The sequence below is a fragment of the Diabrotica virgifera genome, chromosome 5 (assembly GCF_917563875.1).
Source record: "Diabrotica virgifera virgifera chromosome 5, PGI_DIABVI_V3a".
In the NCBI taxonomy this organism is placed as follows: domain Eukaryota; kingdom Metazoa; phylum Arthropoda; class Insecta; order Coleoptera; family Chrysomelidae; genus Diabrotica; species Diabrotica virgifera.
This window is the reverse complement of record NC_065447.1, coordinates 74,162,246-74,178,246: the sequence shown is the minus strand read 5'-3', so window position 1 is coordinate 74,178,246 and position 16,001 is coordinate 74,162,246. Positions and strand designations below refer to the sequence as shown.

Sequence of the window (16,001 nt, the reverse complement as noted above, 5' to 3'; positions counted from 1 at the left end):
GCCAAAAAGACTGGACTTCCATACAGAGTACTAGAATTAGACTTCACAGATATTTTAAATCTAAAAGATCTAGTAACACAGTTTGGTAAAAACTTTACAGAAAATACTGATGGTGATCGTGTTGTATGGAATGATATACGAAAAATTTTTATGCAAGCTACTTCTCCATACCAAATTTGCTATAGCAACTCTTATGATCCGGAAGCTACGATGAAATTCATTAATGTACGCCATAGGACAAGGGGCAAAAGTGCAGCTAATGACGTAGAACAACACCTTCGAAAAAAATATCAGGTACGACCAAAGATATCGAGTTTAAAGAAAAGGGACTTACTGTCCTTATGTGACTCGAATGTAATTCCGAAGGTATACCGCGAGTATTACGCTGGGTTACCAGCCACAGAAAATCATGCTGAGCATGAAGAACAATGTGAGAACAATTAATTATTATTATAAAATATTTCTGATTTTCCTACATTTTTTTAATTTAATTTTTTCATTTAATTTTCGATTTGTGTACTTGAGAATAAACGTTCAATTCAAATTTGTTGTCATTTATTTATTTCATTAACAGAACATTTAGAAATATACCATTAGATCCTTCACTTGCAATAGTTTTCTAATACATACTCCTAATTCATTACGGGAACATTTCACAAAATTATTTATTATTAAAAAAATAACAGGATTTTAAATTTTTTAACAATTCCTCATTAAACTGTAACCCTTGTTTAATACATTGGCGTAATAATCTTGAAAATCGGAGAAAACTGTTTTGATTAAATTGGCATTTCAAATGCTCTTCAAACTTTAACTTGCATTTTCCAACAATAACATAATTTGAAATGTTCCAATAATGAATCCGACCGACGATAATACATTAATGAAAATAGCTGTGCCGTTTCATTTTCAACTTCAAATATCTCAAGAACTAATGACTTCAACGTTACGAATGAAGATTGTATAATTTACATAGAAATTATTGGAGAATCGAAATATTGCGCTAAAATAGCAATTTCGCCAGTGGCGTAGAATTTGGGAAGGGTACACCATTTACTGTCCCCTGTACGCCTCTGTAACAGCCAGAAACGTTTATTAATCATAATTTAGTAGGATGTACATGTACAGTTCCTACATTTTCTGCCAAGTATGACAATAGGTCTGGATCCCGCGTACAAAAAAAGTTTATTAATAGCAAGCTGAAAATTTGTTAATAGCTTAACGGTGTCTAGTCGGACAAACTTTGATGTATGGGAACACTGAAACAGGGGAAGTTTTAATTGTGGAACGTGTCATCCTGACAAGTTTATGATTGTGAAAACTAGCATGTTGTTTTTAAGTTTATTCAATAGCAAACTTTATATAATATATGAAAAAATGTTTGTCCGACAAATATGTTGGGCATTCTAATAAGTCCGATACGTAGAACATATCAATGACAGGAATCATGTTGGTGGTAAATAGCAGTCTGATTTTTGCATGAGAGTTTAATGAAAGGGTAACACATCAATTGGAAGTTCTGTCCGACAAAATACATGGGACATTTTTGTAGTCTGACGTTCGAACCCTGTAACCTGTTCCACAATTAAAACTTCCCCTCTTCCAGTTTTCCCGTACATCAAAGTTTGTCCGACTAGACACCGTTAAGCTATTAACAAATAATTTTCAGCTTGCTATTATAAACTTTTTTTGGTACGCGGGATTCAGGCCTACAAGGATATGTCAAATAGTTTTAAAGGACTGGTTAACAATAGTTATTAAATTTTTAAATAAAACACCCTGTAACTCAGTACCTAGCCACATTTTATTTAAGTTATATGGGTTAAATATTAATATTTTGAGGTCTAGAATCTACAACTCAGAGATTGGACCTTCTTAATGAATCACCCTGTATATTATGCGCATACGTTTCCAAATGACAACATGGTCAGTTAATATTTGGGTATTCTTCTACAGTCTAGAATGATCTACAAATAAATTATTATGCATTAAGAAGATTTTTTGTTTAAATCAGATCTTGTCGAAATCTAATTAAAAATAAATTAAATTATCTTTAAAACAAACCGAAATAGTGTTAATAACTAAACTGGCCAAAGAACAAACATTTTTAATTTACTACCAAATTTTTGTAAACAATATTAGGCCTGGATCCCGCGTACCAAAAAAAAGTTGATCAATAGTAAGCCGAAAATTTTTTAATAGCTTAACGGTGACGAGGCTGGCAAACTTTGATGTATGAGAACACTGGAATACGGGAATCTTTAACTGTGGAACACGATAAACGTGTCATTAGAACACTGGAACGGGGGAAGTTTTAATTGTGGAACAGGTTACTGGTTTCGAACGAAACGAAAACGTCCCATGTATTTTGTACATAAATAAAACATAAATTTTTTACCAAGCAACGAAAAAAATTGGAAGTGAAAGTGGAAATCGAAACGTCATGCGTCAACTAAACTTAATTTTAAAGTGAAATTGTGGCTTATTCCGATCAAAAATAGTAAACTTTTATATTTTACAAGAATATATTCTACAATATGACATGCTCGCTAATAAGTCTCATCAATTTTGCAATATACTGTTATTTTATCATTCTGTTTAACATCTGTTTTCTCATTTCTATATTTGCAGTAGGGGAATGTCCCCTATACAGTGTGAACAGGTTTTGGCACAACAACCCTTCGCACATCCATATACCTGTTTTCTCACGAAAATTGTCTATATTTAAAAGATTTATATAGCAATATTTGGTAGTGTAGACAGTATTGGCTTTTATTTTTTAACAATAGTGTTTGTAACAAAATTATTTCAAATTGTACATTTGCAAAAACCTTTATGTAATGTTCTTTATATGACATTTCATTTTCTGTTACCTATTCATATGTATTCAATTTTAATTATATCTGCTTTAATATCCAAAACTTCTCCGACGCCCCTGCTGAGGGGCATAAGGAGTTTCGAGAAAAAAGAAGAAGAAGAATATCCAAAACTGTTGACCATTTCAAGTGTCTTCTGGGTTACTTAACGGGAACTCATTACTTTTAGGTATACTTTATTCCTTATTTTGTGATATTGGGTCAGTATTATATTTTCTGTTCTGTTTCTTGACATTTCACTTATTATTTTATATACCTAAACTTACGTACATAGAAATCGGCCCACTTAAAAATTTGGTCATTTTTGATGTCTCATATTTCCTAAACCTGTTGGCCGATTTAAGTGATTTTTGAACATGTTATAGCCTGATTCTTTAACAATACCACTGTAATAATATTGTTGCTAAACAGGTAAATTTTCATTGTACACCGGGTGTACCAATCAAACTGTGTTTTTTCTCAAAGTTCGCATCACCCTGTGGAATATTCTAGCATTTATAAAATACTGAAATTAAAACCCAACTATAGCCTCAGGTTTTCTTAACATTCTGTTTTTTGAATCATTCGTTTATGTTGGATAATAAAAAAAGTTAGGTACTTTAACAACTAGACATGTTCTTCATCAATACACGGTGTTTCTAATAAAGTGCGACAAACTTTAAGGGATAATTTTGCATGAAAAAATAATGACAGTTGGCTTTATAAACGTATGTTCGCAAATGTTTCGTTTCCGAGATACGGGATGTTGAATTTTTTCTTACTGACGATTTATTTTATTGCTTTAAAACCGATTGAGATATGCCAATGCAATTTGGTGGGTTTTAAGACGTAGTTATTGCACATTTTTTGACATACAATTAAGAGTTTAATATTCACCACTAGCGCGCATACTTGTAATATAACCGATCATATTACCCGCATGCACGCTAATGGTGAATATAAAATTCTTAATTTTATGTCAAAAAATCCGCAATAACTGTCTCTTAAAACCTACCAAATTTCATTTGCATATCTCAACTGGTTTTAAAGCAATAAATTAATAGTCAGTTTGTAAAAAAAAAATTCAACATCCCGTATCTCGGAAACGAAACATTTGCGAACATACGTTTATAAAGCCAATTGTCATTATTTTTTCATGCAGAATTATCCCTTAAAGTTTGTCGCACTTTATTAGAAACACCGTGTATTGATGAAGAACATGTGTAGTTGTTAAAGTACCTAACTTTTTTTATTATCCAACATAAACGAATGAATCAAAATACAGAGTGTTAAGAAAACCTGAGGCTATAGTTGGGTTTTAATTTCAGTATTTTATAAATGCTAGAATATTCCACAGGGTGATGCGAACTTTGAGAAAAAAACATAGTTTGATTGGTACACTCGGTATACAATGAAAATTTACCTGTTTAGCAACAATATTATTACAGTGGTATTGTTAAAGAATCAGGCTATAACATGTTCTAAAAATCACTTAAATCGGCCAACAGGTTTGGGAAATATGAGACATCAAAAATGACCAAATTTTTAAGTGGGTCGATTTCTATGCACGTTAGTTTATATGTATATGGCATAACAAATGTCTTCATTTTCATAATAGTGTCCGTGATAAATACATAGTGCACTTCACGTAGGAATATATTTCTTTATTAGAAAGAGTACCAAATGCTTTATCCTTCCTTTCTATTATTATTCTCTGTAGTGTACGTTCCTTCTAGAGAATCATTTACCACTAAAAATCATAAACTTTGTTAAACTCTTCTACGAACGGTACAAAGCCAAACTGGAACACTCAGGTGTAATAACCGAAGAAATAGCCCTAGAAAGTGGAGTCAAACAGGGTCGTGTACTATCCGCTATCATATTTCTTAGTATGATAGATTGGGTAATGAGAAAAGTAACTTACGATCGAACAGGCATCAGATGGAACCTATTCAAACAGAAGATCTTGAATTTGCAGATGACATTTGCCTGTTAACTGAACAACGAAATCATGCAAATAAAAATTGACAATTTGGCACAGTATTCTGACTCGATCGGATTCCGAATAAACACAGAGAAAACCAAACTCTTAAAAAATAATAACCAACCAAATAATAAAATAATGATAAACGGTAAGGAAGTAGAAGAGGTAGACACAGTAGAAGTAGTTCACATATTTGGGATCAAACATGGAAAGGAACGGGGGGTGTAAAAAGGATATACAGACGAGAATAATAAAGGCTCAACATGCATTCAATGCTTTAAATCAAATATGGCAAACAAACAAAATATAATCTTTAATAGTTGCATCCAAAGTATATTACTTTACGAAGCAGAAACATGGAAATCAGGAGGAAATTACAACTAAAAAACTGCAAACTTTGTAAGCAAATTTTTAAGAAAAATCCTGAAAATATACTGACTAATACAAAACTATGTGAAAGAACAAAAGCAAACTAACATAATCTACTTACCATAGTCAAAGAAAAAAAAAAAAAAAATAGAAATGCCACTTAATATAGACTCTTCTTCTTAACGTGCTCCATCAAGTCCCCTTGACGTTGGCGCCATTAATATGGCGAAACTGTCTCTGTCTCGAGCTGTTCTAAATAGTTGTTCTGCTTTCTTTATTCCTGCCCACTCCCTGATATTCTTCAACCAAGAGGCCTGCTTTCTACCAATTCCTCTGCGTCCTTCGATTTTACCCATCATAATAAGTTGAAGAATATTATATTGGTCTCCCCTTACTACAGTAAGAAAAATGAAAGAATACCCTTGAACAAACGTATAAAACACGCTGTATTTTCCTGTCACCGTGTCACACAAAAAATTGGCCAGCGCAAGTACATGTAATAATTATTGTTACATGTGCTTGCACTGGACAATTTTCTTTGTGACACGGTGACAGGAAAATACAGCGTGTTTTATATGTTCGTTCATGGGTATTCTTTCATTTTTCCGACTGTACGTGTCCAAAATAGGCCACCTTTCTATATTTGATGTTATCAAGCAGCTCGCGGGCAGCATTTGCTCTCTTAAGGACTGCCACATTTGTCAGCATAGAAGTCCATGGTATTTTCAGTGTACTTATGTGCAGCCACGTTTCAGAAGCCTCCAAACGATTAATGGTGGATATTTTTAAGGTCCATGCCTCGACGTCATACAAGAGGACTCACCAAATGTAACATTTAATCATGCGCTTTCGAAGTTGAAGTTGCAAGTTATATCACACTAGCCAAGTTAACCTAGCAAGTTATAGCCACACTTTGAGGAAAGATCAATGGCAACATAGCGAGACAAGCATTTGCATACCAACCAGAGGGGAAAAGAAAAAGAGAAAAACCAGACAACTGCTGGAAAAGAACTACAAGAGAACACAAAACAATTTGATTAAGATGGAGTGAAGTCAGAAACAGAGCAGGAAATATAAGATAATGGAAAGAACTAGTACACAGTTTATCCAAAGAATAAACAAGAGAGAAGATGCGCTGACCCGGCTAGTCAGCAATATTACACTTTTGGTCAAGAGACACAAGCGTCCAATACTCCACAAGGAGGATGGAACTAGAGAGATGTATCTTCGTGTGTCTATCTCCGTAGTTGCTCCGTGCTGTATTTATTAATTCTTGTAACAAATAACAGGATATGCTATTCCGTCCCTTGCTATTTTTTTGCAATAACTAGAGATGAGCATCGTTAGCAAAACATCGATGGTCACCATCGATTAAACATCGGAACCATACCATCGATGGCAAGACAACATCGAGCCTAAACATCGATGTTCTAAATATCGATGTTTTTCAACGTTAATGTTGACCTTGAAATTCACACAACAGGATGTGGATGGTATGGAATGTCAAAACTTCTTCTACCTAACCTAGCAAAAAAATTAAATGGTTTATAGTTTATTTATTTTATTGTATAATGTATACAAATTATGAATGATACATTATGAACGAATGAAATTGGAAATTTGGACCTAATTTTTGTCATATTTATAGAACACTGAGGAAACATTTAATGTGTAATAGTAATAATAATGAAATTGACAAAATTGAAAATTCTTACTGTATGCAGAGATGTGTTAATGGCCTGTAACATAATTTTAAAATTATTATTATGTTAGTGGTTTTTAAGGCACTTAATTAAGCTAAAGATATTAGTAGCCACTAACAAACCTTTGCATTATGGTTGTTAATTATTATCTTTATCCCAGATTTAGCCATACGGCTCACACTCCCTCTAAGGGGAAAATTGATTCATCCCAGATACCTGCGGTATCAAAAGGATTGAGCTCTGGTGGGACTCTTTCCGTGTTATCGAGCCCTAGGTGACTTGGAATGCAGGTGTATCTCCCAAAAATTTTCGTACACTTCTGGCCGTCGCAAGTAGTACAGCTTTCTGCATGGTCTTATAAAGATGTTCATTGAGACCCAGCTTTTTTATGCTTTCGAGGAGGGTCTTTGGAATGACTCCAGTAGTAGACATAACAATAGGTATTGTCTGGGTACTTTGCATTCTCCATTGTCTCCGTATTTGAATATATATTATTTTTATTATGTTTATATGGGATTAAGCCACAATTGGTGTAATGAAAATTTCATAGGTACTTATAACAATATAGGTAAACAGTAGTTAATTAAGAAATGTAATTTTCATTACAGCAACAATTATTGTGGCTCAATCCCATATAAAAATAACACATTGAATGTTACGAAGAGCACTTGCAAATCATGATTTACACTGTATAAACTTTGTAAATCATGATTTGGGATTTACAATGTATAAGCATTGTAAATTATGATTTGGGAGTGCTCCTCCTACCTAACGTTCAACATATCTTTGTTTATTTCTAGTGCATTTTTATTGGGATTGTAGTATAAATTAAACAGCCAAAAAGAAAACACTGTCAGAACCTTGTTGTTTTTTATTATTTTATTTATGAAAATATACAAAATTTAAAAGTATATAAAAATTATATACTACCACATTTTCTCTGGAAGTGAATTTAAAAACAGGAGATTTGAAGCCAATTTACCCTCTAAACGATTTCTTGTTTTTGTTATAATTTGCCCTGCTTTTGAAAATAATCTTTCAGATGGAACAGATGTACCAACTAAAGGAACAAATTCAGCAACAACGCCTGATAACTTGGGATAGGTTCCTTTCATATCTACCCATATTGTTATGGGATTTTCCTCTATTTTGGCTGCTGGAGCTGACAGATATAAGGACAATTCGGGATGTAAATCTCTTTGGAGGGTGCCTTCCTTATTGGTTTCTTTCCACTTTGCTTGGATTTGTTTATTGTGGTCGCTAAATATACTTCTCGATCTTTCCACAGTGCTGTCGGTTTCATTAGTATCACTAATGGTTGGTTCATCAGATTCATTTTCCAGCGATCTTAATCGTGCGTTAACCATGTTTATATACCTGTAACAATAAAATGACAATAATCTAGAGTATTACAGATGATCTGATATCAAACCATGTTTAAAAACATGTTTTGATTATTGACTATGATTATTTTTTAATGATTTTAATTTCCAATCGTATAGTAATATTTTTCATCACGTATTTAATTCTGTCCAATCAGAGTATTATTATACTTAGTGGGAATTTTCTACTTACATTATTATAGTGGGAATACTTTTTAGGTAAATTGTTTCTGTTTAATTACGAGTTTTATATTTTAGACAGCTGTCACATTTACGAATATGAACCATAATAAACGATTAATTCTGCATCTAATGTAAAATTGTCATGAGGACAACATAAATCTGCAATTTTATTTCATGGATAAAACTGTTTTTATAAAAAATTTTAACTAATATATTATTGATATCTGATATCTTCATCTGAATATTTGCTAAAATGTGCTGTTCACTTTGACAAGTTGAAAAATGTGTGTCACCTAATTGGGTAAACTTCACTGAATGTTTATTTACAAAGAATTGAATTTTGTATGTAACTAGGTATTACAAATTAATCTGTCGAATATCACACGATAGTAAGAATAAATCAGAAAATAATGCTCCAATTTGTTTCGTAAACTTGTTCCATTCGGCAATAATTTTCGAAAAATGGTCGCTTTATTGTCAATTTATTCTCACTTTCTTGTGATATTAATGTTGACAAAACAATTACATTTAAAAGGTATCTTAAAATGAGTTTGTCTAGATGTTTGGCATTTTAAACATTTATGATTGTTATGGTGTAGCTTTGTCAAAACTTTTGTAAATGGACGCTGTTAATAAATAAATAAAAATGAATACTTACTTGCTACATGCAAGTGCATTTTTAAAATACATCTTCTTAAATCGTGGGTCCAATAACGTAGCTAAACCCAATAAAGTGAACTGCTCAATTGAACCAAATCTTCTGTCAAATTCTTTTAGAACTTCACCTTTTAATTTTTGAGTCAATTTCTTGTCTACAGTTACAGCTTCTAGTCTTTTTCTTGTAATGCTAGTTATTGGAATGCACAAACTGCTTGTCAGGTAAGTTTCTCCACTTATTTCATTAGTTGCTGTATATAATGGCTCGAGGATGTTACACATTTCTGATAATATTTCGACCTCAGCTGCTGTTACCATAATTGGTGCAGAAGAATGCCTATTAATTATCTCATTTATGATTGGTCGCAACTCTAAAAATCTTTCGATCATATTAAATGTTGAGTTCCATCTAGTTGGGACAGATTGGATGACCTTTTTATTTGGTGAAGCACTTCTTAGTTCGTCACTTGCTACTACACTTTGCTTGAACCAACTAACAATTTTTTTCACTTTATCCAGAAGCTCAACAAGTTCTGGACAATTTTGCAGAGAATTCTGGCAGACTAAATTAAGTGTATGTGCATAGCACGGAAGATGTCTTTTGGACCCTACAAAAAGATTGATAGCCTTCACTATATTAGGCCCATTATCTGTTACAATGGCAACAATATTCTGTTCCTGAATTTCCCACTCACTACATAGAGACCTTAGTTGCTCACATAGGTACTCAGAAGTATGTCGATCTTCTAACGGTATCATACCCACTGTCCCTGAAAATAATTGATTTTCTTCATCTACGAAGTGAACTGTTAGGCTGGAGAAGCTTCTCATCTGTAGGTCCGTCCACACATCTGTGGTTAATGTTACCTTTTTGTTTGATAGCCATGTTCGCATTGATGAAGAAACTACATCATATTTGCTTTTGACTTGCCTTTTGAGGGTAAATCGACTTGGTAACACATAGTGAGGTAACGCATCCTTCATCAGTTTTTTAAAACCAACCCTCTCAACTACTCTGAATGGCACCATGTCTTTACAAATCATGTAAAGAATGGATTGTGTTATTTTTTCGTTTTGCCTGCCTCCATCTTTATATGACTCAATTCGTCTAATTGTGTTGACTATCGACGGTTGTCGCATTATTTGAATAGCAGAGCTTGGATTTACAAATTCCATTTGTGTGCTTGTACTTGGACCGGCGTGTCCAGCATCAGCTTGACTGGATACAGAAAAATTATTATCTAATTTTTGCTTTTTACTTGGCTCACTAGGCTGAGGTTCCTCACTCCCTGGTTTGCTCGTCTCTATAACATATTTTTTATGCATGCTCTCCACGTGGCCTCTCAAGTTGGAAGTGTTACCACTTGATTTAATAAGTTTTCCACAATGCTTGCACTTTGCAGACTTTCCATCGGCTGATTTGTCAAAATGAAGCCAAACTGCACTTTTTTTAGGCATTTCAAATCACTTACTTGGACTCCTATTAAAAAATGAAAAAATCAGGACACTACCTTGATACAGCTTACCGGACTTGCAAAGAAGGAAAGAATGAACAGAATATGAACAGAATAACAGAAACTAAAACTAAAAAACAAAACAACAAAAACAAACAATGAAATGAAGTATGAACAATGAACTAATAATACCAACTACTAAAAATTTTTGTGGACACCACGTTTGGACTTTTACATGTTGGAATAACAGCCACATTTGGGGCTGCACATATAGGGATTTACATTTACTACTTCTGTTATTTGGGGCTTTTACATGTTGAGATTCACATTTAGGGCTGTACATGGAGGAATTTACATTTGCTACCTCGTTTTATTCCAGACCAGGCTATTCTGACTGATAAATAATAAGAAGTCCTCTTAACTTTATGCGTTATGTTTACGATCGCAGGTTAGGCAACTTTTTGTTGGTCAAGGTCAAACTAATAGAAAGAAACATCGTGTATTCACCATCGATGGTCGAAAAACATCGACATATGAACATCGATGTTGAAAACATCGACCATCGGTGTATGACCATCGATGGTTTCTTAACATCGACCATCGATGCTCATCCCTAGCAATAACTTGTTTGAGGCAAAACACGTTATCAGTACATGCCCTGCCAGCTTTAAAACCACATTGTGCTTCTTCTTTATATTCTGTGTATTCTTTTTCTATTTTGTCTCTAAAAATTCCTTTATATTATTCCCTACTTATTGTATTATTTGTTATTGATAGAGATTTGTAATTATTACGGTTTAATTTTATATTTAAACTGAATTAATAATTATTTTAACCCCTTTATTTGTTATCTACATCCTTGTTCCCTAAAATGAGTGCTGGTGACTCGTTTATATTTCCTAAAAAATGACATAAGTGGCATTTATGTCATTATTTTAATAAAATGTTAAAAGTCTTTATTGTCATCTATTTAGATTTTCAAAATTCTATATTTATGTTGAACTAAAAGATAACTGTTTAAATACTAGAAGTTTGTAAACTTTGTACTTTGGTAATTATTGTTTCCAAGAGATTAATGTAATTTGGTCATCATTTGATAAAATATTTGTGTAGTGTAAGTAAAAAAATAGCAAGAGTTGTATTGAATTGCGTATAGTTGTAGAATAGTCAATGCATTACAATGAAGCAATTTATAATTTGAACAATGTAATACAAGGCTTTTTTTGTTTTAGCTATGGCAGAAGGTAATGGTGAGGTACCGGAAGAATCAATGAAGATCGACGTCGAACGTACTGAAGACTACCAGAAGCTGCTGGAATATGGCCTTGACGAGAAAGTTGCCGCAAAATTGGATGAGATCTATAAGACTGGCAAGCTAGTACACGTTGACCTAGACGAAAGAGCGCTTGACGCCTTAAAAGAATTTCCCGTAGATGGGGCGCTCAACGTTCTAGGTCAGTTCCTGGATTCCAACTTGGAGCACGTGTCAAACAAATCGGCGTACCTATGCGGAGTCATGAAGACCTACAGACAGAAGAGCAGAGCGGGGACCAGCGGCTCGGCGGGTGCGGCCACTCCCGCGCCAGTGCCCGTCAAGGGACCCGACCACGATAAGATCAAAAAAATATTAGACCGAACCGGATATGCTTTAGATGTTACTACCGGTAGGTTTTTTCTTATTTCGTTAGCCTTCTTCTTCCTTTTAACCGATTCTGCTTGTTCATTGACGGATTCGTACATCTATGGAAGGTTGTCCTCCATCTTTTGCGCGGTCGGACGATACTTCCACCGATTGGTGATTTATCTCTTGCTATTTTGACCACACGGTTCTCCCCATTCTGCTTATGTGGTTATTCCACTCTTTTTTCTATTTAGTGTCCATTCGTTTATACAATGTACGTTACATTTTCTTCTAATGTCTTCACTCCTCTTTCGATCTCCTAGCGTATTTCCTGTGATTCTTCTCAGTACTCTCATTTCTGCTGTTTCCAGTAGTCGTTGTGTTCTGGCTGTATCGGGTCTTGTTTCTGATCCATATGTCGTTAGTTGTCTTATAATGGCTTTATAAATTATTTTCATCTCAGTGCTAATATCTCTGTTTCGTCATATTGAATTGTCATATTGAATTCTTTTGCCCTTATGTTAAATCTGTGGATTAATCTTTGCAGACTATCTTCATCTTGGACTGTCAATATTGCGTCGTCTGCGTAACAGACGACTGACTTTCCCTTCTGTATCATCTTCCTTTGTTGACGCTTTTGATGATTTCATCCATAATTAAATTGAAGAACATAGGGCTCAATGAGTAACCCTGTCTTTTGTTGTTTTGGTAGATGTTTTCAATAGCTTTTATGACATCTAGGGGAACTTCTGTATTATACAAAAGACGGATTAAATCGAGTTTTACTCTGACAAATGCTTTTCTCAAGTCGATCAGACATAGAAATGATGATCCAATCTAGTGATTTCTCAGTAATTTGTTTTATAGTGGAATCACTGAAGGTGGATATGAGCTATTACCTCCGATTTCGTTGAACCTCCATCGATTTGCATGAAAATTGGTGAGTGGTTAGAGGATATCTCAAGGAACAAAGGTGACATGGTGCCAACTTGCGCTTTTACCCTAGGGGTGGATGCCACCCCTTCTCGGGGGTGAAAATTATTTTATTAAAAATAACGCCATAATTCGATAGAGGGACAAATTTCAAGCAAAATTTGTTATATAAAGTTATTAAAATAAATCAACTTTTTGAGTTATTAAAGATCAATAACACAAAAAGTGTAAGTTTTTACAAAAAAGTTATCGTTATCAAAATTGAAGCTAATAAAAAATGAAATAAACCCCTTACTACAAAAACCTATTCGTGTTAACTAAAAGTGAATTATAGGTAATTGAATGTATATTTTTTTCGGCGAGTAAAAAACTCGAAGTATTCAAGCTGAAATAATGGAAAATTGATGCATTTTATAACATAAACTTATCAAACATTTGTCAAAGTGCTTAAAAATATGTATTAAATGAGCCCCCGCACATGTTGATAGCGTTAAAATTTATGCTCCAAAATTTTTTCAAAATTTATCTTTTAAAAATTTTTCCAAAAAATGTTATTGTTTTTTTTTTAATAACTCCGTTCGTGTTTACGATATCAGGTTCATCTAAAAACTGTTTGAAAGTTAATTCCAAGTGCTATTTAAGCACGTTAAACCTATTCTTTTAAACCCCTTAGTTTTTTAAAAATAAAAGGTTAAATGACCCCGGTTGCATGGTTCCCACAGCAAAATTTAAGATTTAAACGTTTCTATCTCGGTTATTTTTTACCCTATAGAAATAGTAAAACAGGTAAAATATTTGGCATAGAAAAAACTATAATTTGATTATATATAATTTTTTACGTATATTGAGTATTTTTGGAGTTATTATCAAAAGAATATGAGAATTACAATAATTTTAAAAATTATGATTTTTAAAATTATATCTTTTTTCAAAAATATGCATTCTAAACCGGTCAAAATTATAGAAAACATTACTTATGCTAATATAAAGAAGTTTTTGTAAGGATTACTATAAATTTTAATTTTTGTGGAAATTGCGTATGTTTTATTTTTCACTTTTTCCTAAAATATTCGAAACGGTTCTTTTATTTTCATTATAACTTGCTTAATTTTGACGCCATTACCTTGTTCTGAAGCTCATTTGATAGGTATTCCGAAGTACTTTGGCAAATGTTTGGCAGGAATATTTTATACGTTGCATCGTTTTCCCGTTATTCAACTTTAAGCTTGAATACTTAGATTTGAGTATTCGTCGCAAAAAATACACATTCAATTGCCAATAATTCACTTTGAACTAACATTAGTTTAGTTCTTTATGTGAGGAATGTATTCAATTTTTTATTATCTTCAATTTCAGTAATAATAACTTTTTTGTAAAATCTTATAGTTTTTATTTTATACGTGAAAAACCGATTTAAAACATGCATTTTTTTACGAAAAAATAAAATTTTTGGTCTTTAATAACTCAAAAAGTGTTGATTTATTTTAATAACTTTATATAACAAATTTTGCTTATAATTTGTCCCTGTATCGACTTATGGTATTATTTTTAATAAAATAATTTTCACCCCCGAGAAGGGGTGGCATCCACCCCCCCAGGGTAAAAGCGCAAGTTGGCATCATGTCACCTTTGTTCCTTGAGGTATCCTCTAATTACTCACCAATTTTCATGAAAATCGATGGAGGTTCAACGAAATCGGAGGTGAAAACCTTCATTGACTGCACTATTACGACGAATACGAGTATTGCATCTTTAGACTATCTTCTAGTATGTAAACCCTGTTGTTCATCTGCTAAACTTATCCTCTTAAATTCATTAGTGTTCCTCGAACTGCCTGTGTATTTATACTAACTTTTTCGTTTGAGTAATTTCTGGTGTTTCCGGTTCTAGCGTCATTTGTTCTTCTTCTGCGTAGAGCTTTTTTTAGATAGTCAATCTGCCGTTCCCGCATTTCGATCTCCACCTTTTTCGGTCAGTCCTTTCCTCCTCATTTACGGCTCTTCCTCTGATCCACTTTCTACTCTACATTACAATGTGCGCCTCCCTCTTCTTCTATTTATGGAACGCCATAGCGTAAATGTATATGTTACCGGCCAAACCCGATTTCAGGACAAACTAAACTAGTTTGTCCTGAACGCGTTAGGATAAACTAGTTTGGAATAGGCGAAACTAGTTTGTCCTAAACGCGATAGGATAAACTAGTTTGGCCTAGGACAAACTAGTTTATCCTGATATGAATACGGATACTGCAGGATAAACTAGTAAGACCTTTATAATATGCCTACAATATCAAAATAAATAGATAAACTGAATAAAATACTCTAATCATTTTCAGTAAAAGCTAATGACTCTTCCTTAAAATTAATGGACAGTTATTATTGGTAATACAGTCATATTATAAAAAATAATCAGTGTTTATTTATAAAAGCAATAATAATTATACCTCAATTATTATTTATTTTTTCATGAAGTGTTTTGGTAACACAGAATAATTGCGGATTATCATTGCCTTCTTGCTCTTACATGTTTGTGGAACAGTTTCTGTTGCTGCTACATTTGACAAAACCTTTTCCTGAACCAACTGAAGCTCTCGTAGCTGCACCCCGTAACGATATTTCAGTGCGTTAGTTTATATCTACGACCTCTAAAAAAGTTTGATGGCAAATGTCGAATTATGATCTGAAAACAATTAAAAACCTTTTAGAGACATTAATACCCCAAAAAGTTAAATAAATTATCTCTAAAATATGGCTAAGGGTTGGAGCTACGAGAGATTCAGTTGGATCGGACAAGGTTCTTTCAAATGCAGCTGGAACAAAAACTGTTGCACAAATAGATGCAAATGCAAAGAGGCAATTAT

At 33.3% G+C, this 16,001-nt stretch overlaps 2 protein-coding genes across 30 annotated transcripts in view; one reads left to right on the top strand and one right to left on the bottom strand.

Moving 5' to 3' along the window:
• Positions 1–16,001, top strand: part of LOC114331372 (heterogeneous nuclear ribonucleoprotein Q) — a 282,730-nt gene that overhangs the window by 127,823 nt on the left and 138,906 nt on the right. For 28 of the 29 annotated variants that reach the window (XR_007697884.1, XR_007697886.1, XR_007697885.1 and 25 more), the window contains one exon: positions 11,820–12,251. Coding sequence is in view for 21 of the 29 variants with exons in the window: in XM_050650136.1 (XP_050506093.1) it covers positions 11,822–12,251 (430 nt within the window). In the remaining 8 variants the exon portion in view is untranslated. Of the gene's footprint in view, positions 1–11,534; positions 11,702–11,819; positions 12,252–16,001 lie in introns of those variants that run through there. The other variant, XM_050650139.1, reaches the window with a different exon arrangement.
• Positions 7,767–10,735, bottom strand: LOC126884233 (zinc finger BED domain-containing protein 4-like). The gene is made up of 2 exons (XM_050650143.1): positions 9,135–10,735; positions 7,767–8,288 (listed from the first exon to the last, which is right to left on the bottom strand). The coding sequence occupies exons 1-2, from the start codon at positions 10,589–10,591 to the stop codon at positions 7,838–7,840; spliced, it is 1,908 nt and encodes a 635-aa protein (XP_050506100.1). The 5' UTR covers positions 10,592–10,735; the 3' UTR covers positions 7,767–7,837.

Excerpts from the sequence above, each read along its gene's own strand:
- LOC126884233 (XM_050650143.1), bottom strand. The coding sequence starts at position 10,591 with ATGCCTAAAAAAAGTGCAGTTTGGCTTCATTTTGACAAATCAGCCGAT. Across the intron at positions 8,289-9,134 it reads AATGCACTTGCATGTAGCAA|GTATATAAACATGGTTAACG; the intron begins GTAAGTATTCAT and ends TTATTGTTACAG.